The sequence below is a fragment of the Leucopleurus acutus genome (assembly GCF_964270905.1).
Source record: "Leucopleurus acutus genome assembly, chromosome: 4".
NCBI classification, from domain to species: domain Eukaryota; kingdom Metazoa; phylum Chordata; class Mammalia; order Artiodactyla; family Delphinidae; genus Leucopleurus; species Leucopleurus acutus.
This window is the reverse complement of record NC_139146.1, coordinates 39046798-39055094: the sequence shown is the minus strand read 5'-3', so window position 1 is coordinate 39055094 and position 8297 is coordinate 39046798. Positions and strand designations below refer to the sequence as shown.

Sequence of the window (8297 nt, the reverse complement as noted above, 5' to 3'; positions counted from 1 at the left end):
TGCCTTTGTTTTAAGACCACATGCTAGGGAGATAGCAATAATAGCAGAGAGTACAGAACTGGAACTCAGGATCCACAAGTTCTAGGCTCTGATTTTCTACCTGATCTTGGGCCTGTCACCTCAGGGCCTCCTCACCCATAAAATGAAAAAAAGGGACTTAATGACATGATGCTCTGATGCTCATAATTCCATTGTCAAGACCAGCTGGCCCAGATGTCCTGGCTTACAGGTTCACCTGAACTTGGGGATCTTTCCTTTTCTGAGAATGTTACTAAAAGGCACAAAAATTCTATCTGTACCACTGAGAAATTCACATTATCAAACTACAACAGGAAGAACTTGGCTCTCGATGGCCACTGTGTGTGTGTAACTACATTTTATATATATTTAGATGTACAAATATATGCGTGTATATATACATAATATATATGTGTGTATAATATATACATAAAACTTAGCTAAAGTTTCATACACACACACACACACACACACACACACGTGTACATATGAGACTTTAGCTAAGATTTTTTTTTCCATATACCTCAAGTACTTTTGGAATGTAATGTAGATGGCTTAGAATAAGTAAATATACATTTTAGAAACTATTACATTATAAATGAGGAGCTTTTAAACTACAAAGTGCCCAGTTTTTTGGTTGTTTGGGAGGGTTTTTGTTTTTTGCTTTGTTTTTGTAAAGGACAAACTATATTTAGTTTCTTGTTTCTGCTGTCTGCTGGTAACTTCCCTTTAGGAAAAAGATCTCAGATGTGCACTGTGCTAATCAAGATGCCTCATAACAGAATGGAAAGAGCATAAATAGTCAGATAATATGAATCTCAGATCTGGGCTCTGACTCTAACCCTTAGATGTTGCAGGATCAGGTTGTTTCCTAAGTCTGGATGCAGAGCTGTATGATGGGGATGACAATACCCACCACAGAGAGTATAGCAGCTTAGTGTGGAGAAGCTGCTCTCTCCATCACTTCACCCACCCCACCCCCTGCACACGCACACACACACACATACATGTGCACACACACGTACACACGTGTACACACATACATACATAAACACACAAAAGCATACACTTGCACTGGCACACACATACCCCAAACATGTAAAAAGCAAGCACAACTGGTCCCTTTGGTCAACCCACATGGGCAGTTGAGAAGGAAATAGAATTTCACTGAAACATACTAAAACGTTCATTTGACTGAAGCAAATGGCCCATTAAATTGGGCTCATCCAATCAGTAAGACCAGCCTTGAGCCCCATCTTGTTTGGCCATCCCTCCTTAAATTTTTCTCTTTCTTTTTCCTAAATATGTATGTCAGGTGATTTGGCAAGTCCCTTTTCTAGTGTTCTGTGATTTTCTAAAGGTTTCAGCTTTTTAATTGCTTGATCTTTAATATACATTTTACAAAGTGGCTATTACAGTTAATATCTGAGGGAGGTAGATCAATTGATCTGATCATAAACACGGAAGTCCTGCCTGTTGTTCTTTGTTTACACATTCTAGACAAGTTTTAAGCTAATAAAGTGAATTTTAAACCTGGCATAAAGAAGATGATGGGCCCTCTTGATAGAAAACATTTTTCTGGCTCTGTAAATCCCATAGTCCCCAAACTGGGCCTCTGTGCAACTCTTCCTGAGCTGTGTTTAGACAGAGATTACTTAAAAGAGAGTTTCCAGGACTTCCCTGGTGGTGCAGTGGTTAAGAATCCGCCTGCCAATGCAGAGGACACGGGTTCGAGCCCTGGTCTGGGAAGATCCCACATTTCGCAGAGCAACTAAGCCCCGTGCACCACAACTACTGAGCCTGCGCTCTAGAGCCCGTGAGCCACAACTACTGAAGCCCGCACACCTAGAACCCGTGTTCCACAAAAAGAAAAGCCACTGCATTGAGAAGCCCGCACACCACAACGAAGAGGATCTCCCACTCGCCGCAACTAGAGAAAGCCCGCGCGCAGCAATGAAGACCCAACGCAGCCAAAAATAAATAAATAAATATAAATAAACTTTAAAAAAAAAAAGAGAGTTTCCAATCTGCTCTTTCCGGGAGAGGGTCGAACACGGATTGCTGCTTATCAGCCTCCTAAAAACAACCACCATAGCTCGGGTGTCTTTGGGAACTCCATGCCATGTAGCCCAGCAGTGCCCGTGTTCCTGAGGGACTTTAATGCCCAAATGTGATAAGTCTCAGTTAAAGAGAGAAAGCTATAAAGCAGGCAGTTCACAGGAAGAGCCCTGAATTCCAAATTTTAAATTTGGACCGTGAATTTTGAAGTGGACTAAATTTTTGTGTCCTTGTGTTTCTATAACTGTCCTGCGTTTCTACCTTACACTGTAGTGTTAAAATGACAATCCACTGAGCAGACTGCAAGACCTGTTCTTTATAAATAGTAAACCTTTGCATGCATGAAGGTTTTTTGCTCTTTCCAATAACCTCGCTTGTTTATCCCTCTAGGCCCACTTCAAACATTTGCTTTACTTGGAAGACATCCCTAATCATTTCAGGCAAAATGAATGAACATAGGCCCTCACAGTACTCTCCCTAAATTATAATTGTAACATATATCGCACTGATGCTTGCAGTCCGGTTCTATCAATTAACCTTTGCCAAATTGGTGCTGTAATACAAACCACCCCAAAACTCACTGGCTTAAAACCACAAGCATGCCTTCTCACTCCTGAGGGAGATGGCTGGGCTGCACACAGGGGGCTGATGGGGCAGCTCTACTGCAGGTGTCTCTCGTCTTCCTCCTGGGACCAGCAGCTGGCTGGCCAGGGCATGTTCTTCTCGTGGCAAAAAAAAAAAAAAAAAAAAAATCAAATTGCTAGGAAGTACACTCCCCCTACAAAGAGGCTATAGCAAGAATTGGATTCAGGGAAGAGTAAAGAATTGTAGTTAATCATTCAGTCTTTCAAACAGGTTCACCTGCCCTGTTAGATCAGGAGCCCCTAGTGGGTTGGAAACAATGCCTGCTTCCATATCGCTTGCCCCTCTGCCTGGGGCTGGCAGCTGGTAGATATTCTCTGATGTTTGCCAAGGTCCAAAAGTCCTTCCCAACCTTTTCCTTTATAGCAGATGTTGGCAAACTATGACTGCAGGCCAAAGCTTGGCCTGGTTTTAGTGCCAACAGAGCAGTAAAAATACAAATGTTTGAAAAAAACTAAAAGAAGAATATTTAATGACCCATGAAAATTATATGAAATTCAAATGTCAGTGTCCATAAATAAAGTTTTATTGGTACACAACCACACCCATTTCTCTGTGTATCATCTATGGGTGCTTTAGAGCAAAATAGCATAGTTGGAGTTGCCATAGAGACTATATGTCCCCAAAAGCCTAAAACATTTACTCTCTTGCCTGTACAGAAACCATTGGCTGCCCCTGCTTCATAGGATAAAGGAACCAAGAAAGCCCCAGGAGGTGAATGTCGTGCCCAAGACGACAGAGTTGTCAGCTTGATTAAGCCCAGTATTTATGTGGGGTTAATACTTCTCCCCTTTGTTTCCTAGTAATCGGAAGCCTGCGACACCCATGTGTCACTGATCTGGAGGCATCCCTCGCGGCAGCGCTTCATGACCCAGCGGCGCCCCGCCCAGTGAAGCCACCGTGGTGTCCAGCATGGCCGCGCTGCTCCTGGGCGCGGTGATGCTGGTGGTCCAGCTTCAGCTAGTGCCTTCCCGCCCCGCTGTGCCCGGGGCCGAGCTGGGCCAGCCGGAGCTTGTGAGGAAAGCGGCGACCTTGCAGGACGAGATCCGGGAAGGCGCGGCCCCCAACGGCTCCGCCCAGCAGCTGCCGCAGACCATCATCATCGGTGTGCGCAAGGGCGGCACACGCGCGCTACTGGAGATGCTCAGCCTGCATCCCGACGTGGCGGCCGCAGAGAACGAGGTGCATTTCTTCGATTGGGAGGAGCATTACAGCCAAGGCCTGGGCTGGTACCTCAGCCAGATGCCCTTCTCCTCCCCGCACCAGCTCACAGTGGAAAAGACCCCCGCGTACTTCACGTCGCCCAAAGTGCCTGAGCGGGTCCACAGCATGAACCCGTCCATCCGGCTGCTGCTCATCCTGCGGGACCCGTCAGAGCGCGTGCTGTCCGACTACACCCAAGTGTTCTACAACCACATGCAGAAGCACAAGCCCTACCCGTCCATCGAGGAGTTCCTGGTGCGTGATGGCCGGCTCAACGTGGACTACAAGGCTCTCAACCGCAGCCTGTATCACGTGCACATGCAGAACTGGCTTCGCTTCTTCTCGCTGCGCCGCATCCACATCGTGGACGGCGACCGCCTCATCAGGGACCCCTTCCCCGAGATCCAAAAGGTCGAGAGGTTCCTGAGGCTGTCGCCGCAGATCAATGCCTCGAACTTCTACTTTAACAAAACCAAGGGCTTTTACTGCCTGCGGGACAGCGGCCGGGACCGCTGCTTACACGAGTCCAAAGGCCGGGCGCACCCGCAAGTCGACCCCAAGCTCCTCAATAAACTGCATGAATATTTTCATGAGCCAAATAAGAAATTCTTCGAACTTGTCGGCAGAACATTTGACTGGCACTGATTTGCGATAAGCTAGGCTCGGAACCTTTCCTATTGTAAGTTCTAGTGTACATCTAGGGGGGAAAGAGAATTTTAAAAGGGCATTTAAGCTATAATTTATTTGTAAAATCCATAAATTACTTCTGTACAGTATTAGATTCACAATTGCCATATATACTAGTTATATTTTTCTACTTGTTAAATTGAGGGCATTTTGTATTGTTTTTCATGGTTGTTAACATGTGTAATATGTCTCTATATGAAGGAACTAAAATATTTCACTGCAAAAAAAAAAAATTCTGGACACGCTGTCTTTTTTGAATGTAATTAACTTGCTCCCAACTCAAGATAGCTGTCTGTGTTTACTCACTGCACATATTCCTTTATTACTTACTTAAAAAAAAATGTTTTTCATAGCTGTTATACTCTTCTCCCATTCTCTCCCTTCTTCATTACCTTTTAAAAATTTTAATGGCTCGCTGTGGTCATCAGATTTATTTTTTTACTTGCATGGTGAGATTTCTCTTCATTGAGATCCCCTATTATCTTTGGAGGTGATAGTCTCACCCATTCCCAACTAAAGCAAGTACCTGAATGTGGATTTTAACCCCATGTAAACTCCAAGTGGACAAAGAAATTAAGCTGGAGAAGTAGTTACTAACCAGCAAGAGGCTTGCCTCAGAGAGTGCTTGCACTTACTTCTGACTGCAGCAATATGTGAAACTACAATAAAGGGAATTAAACCATCGGTCTTCAGAACGATCTTGGGGCTGTGTACTTTGCCCCAGGTGGCAGTGGGTCTCTGGAAAGCCACTTAGAATAGAAAAGAGGAATTGCAAAACCTATGCATGTCCCCATTTGTAAAAAGCTGACTAAAGTGGTAACTGTTTCCTTGAGTTGGGAGTCTATTAATCTATTTCCTTAAATATAAATATTATACTCCATATACTTTGAGACATAGGTGTATGTATGTTTAAAAATCAACTCTGGAGTCCTGAAGGTGAAAGGAAATTTAAACTCCCAAGGGTTGCAATTGAAAAGAGAAAAGTGCAAAGCAAATGGTGAAAGGTAAAGAATCCCTTGCACCTGCCTTGATAGGCCAGAGGCCCAATTTAGGTTTCACTTCTGCCCCGAACAACTGGGTTGTTAGAAGTGATAGAATAAGCCCTTCTGTGCCTCAGTTTTCTCATGCGTTCTTTATTCAGTCAGCCTTTTACAGAATTAAATAAATTGGATATTTTTTCTTATTATGAATGAAATAGACATTATATATAGGAACTCATTGAAATTTCCCCCAAGCAACCCCAGGAAGAAGGAATTATTACAGCAAGTTCAAAGAGGAAGAAATAGGCATGAAGAAGATAAGGAACTCGTGCAAGTTCACACTGGCTATAAGCCAGAGCTCAGAGTCCACTTAAAGCTAAAGCACAGGGTTTTTGGGTTGGTTTTTTTTTTTTTTTTCCTACACAATTTTTTCTAAATTCAAATGGAAAGGCCCAGGCTCAGAGACAGTTCTTCCTGACATATTCCTTCCCTGGTGCCAAATGTCTTCCACCCCAAGAGGTGAGCCTGAGCCAGAGGAAGAGGGCAAGGATGAGCCTGAAGTTCTCTCAGCAGTGCTATCAGGGAAATGAGTCACCTTGGTTGTGCTTTGCAGCTGCATCCTGGCTTGACCTTAGCATGGCCCATGCCCCAGCCTGGGCCTTGCACAGACAGCAGAGAATGTCTTCTCTCCTCCTTTATTAAGGTTGTCATTAAACAACCAACTCCCCAGAGGGTGTGGCAGAAATATAGCAGGTTTCCTGTTGACATGGTACTTTGCCATTTGCAGAGTGTTTCTCTCTGTAGCACATCATTGGATCTTACTTTTATCACACTCATTCAAGACTGAAAAAGTGAGAGGCCGGGCTTCCCTGGTGGTGCAGTGGTTGAGAGTCCGCCTGCCGATGCAGGGGACACGGGTTTGCGCCCCAGTCTGGGAAGATCCCACATGCCACGGAGCGGCTAGGCCCGTGAGCCATGGCCGCTGAGCCTGCATGTCCGGAGCCTGTGCTCCGCAACGGGAGAGGCCATAACAGTGAGAGGCCCGCATATCACAAAAAAAAAAAAAGAGAGAGAGACGAACAAAGGTGAAATTGAGTTATCAAGTTCGCCCAGGAATTGGCTGACAGAGTGGAGACTCCAGGGTGTGTTTTCTGACTCCTAAGAGGGTGCTCTTTCCAAAATACTTATGCATGTCTGTTCCCTGATAAGGATGGTGTGCTTAAAGCCTGCACTGGTGGGGCAAAAGGTGGTGGGTGGGGCTGGAGGAGGGGAAGACCAAGCACTGGAGACACATCTAGCTGCTGCGGCTCACACAGCTGATGGTAGGGGATGATCCAGTTTAAAATGATCAGAAGGTATAAATTCAATAATTGTTGGTTTGGAAGTATGAGTCTTGACTAAAAATGCATTCATGGGGTCCACCATGGGCAAGGGGTCAAGGGTCAGATGAATATTTCTATTCATCTATTTATGGTACAACCCGAGCCAGCCATTTGGAAGAGATAAGCAGTAGGAGCCTATCGCTCCAGACCTAGCCCAAGCACCTAGATCTCATCTGAGCTCTGTCAAATTCAGGGGAGGTCCTGCAGTAGACCACCTGCACAGAGAGACAAATGCAATGACTCGGGAGCCAGATGGGCACCTGATCCCTCTCCAAACACACCTAATACTAAGTCTGTTAACAAAGAGAGAGATGCTGAGGGAGTGAGGCTGCTGCCTGGACTGGTCCAGGCTCAGGGGCAGCCTGGGGGCCTCTGGATGACAGCCTCCCAGAGGTGGCTGAGGGCAGTTGAGCAGGGCCTCAGCTATTATATTTGGAATATTCACTTCACTTGATGCTTCTGAGTCAGGACAGCCCCCTCCCATCCTCCAGGAACTGGATAGTGCTGAAACCCTGGTAACACTTTGGTTATCAGCTCACAGCCTGAAAATTTGCCATTTTAGCAAAAATGATGATGTGCCTCTGAGCAGAGTGCCTTGCCCTTTCTATCCTGGGAGACTGTACTCAGCAGAAGGGAGGTGTGAGGCAGAAGAGGCCATTGCTCAGGGTGCCTGCTGAGCAATGAGGTGGAATCAGAGATCACTGCCAAGAGTTCAGGTATTCATTAAAATTGTATTTTTCTTTTGAGCCCCTACTATGTGCTTAGCATGGTATTAAGATCTCAGGAGTATGAAAACGTTAATGCAAGAACGAATAGTCATTAACTGTTCTGTGTTTAAATTAAAAACAACAACAGCAATATGGAAGGGCTAGGAAGGCTGTTCTGTGTTTAACTTAAAAACAAAACAAAACAAACAAAAAGACACACATGGAAAGGATGGAAAGGCTAGAAAGGCAGGTAGTATTAACTGTGTGTAGACTGACCAGTGCAGTCATTCTCATTGAATTCAAGAACATCCCTGGGAGAAATCAACTAGCCCTGTGATAGAGAGGACTAAACTGGGCATAAGAAATGGACCTGCACTCATTGTTTTAGAATAAATAGAGGAATACTTACTCACGGTAGGGGGATGGTTGTCCCAGAGATGGGGAATGTTGGAATTAAGGATCATACACAGAAAGTGAGAGATGACAGAGACATGTTTCATTACTCAGGAGTAGCAAGAGATGGGAAATCTTCCCGAAGGCTGCATGGCCAAGCTGTGAACCAGATCACGTACCTTGTGGGCCACAGGACCCTGTTCTTTCCACAGGAAGTCTTGGTGAAA

At 45.1% G+C, this 8297-nt stretch overlaps 1 protein-coding gene across 1 annotated transcript; it reads left to right on the top strand.

Annotated features, from left to right (window-relative positions):
- Positions 1 to 3630: 3630 nt before the first annotated feature.
- HS3ST1 (heparan sulfate-glucosamine 3-sulfotransferase 1) lies at positions 3631 to 4566 on the top strand (the record flags this gene model as incomplete). Its single annotated transcript, XM_082837716.1, has 1 exon — positions 3631 to 4566. One exon carries the CDS (start codon positions 3631 to 3633, stop codon positions 4564 to 4566), a length of 936 nt encoding a protein of 311 aa, XP_082693842.1.
- Between the last annotated feature and the right edge of the window lie 3731 nt (positions 4567 to 8297).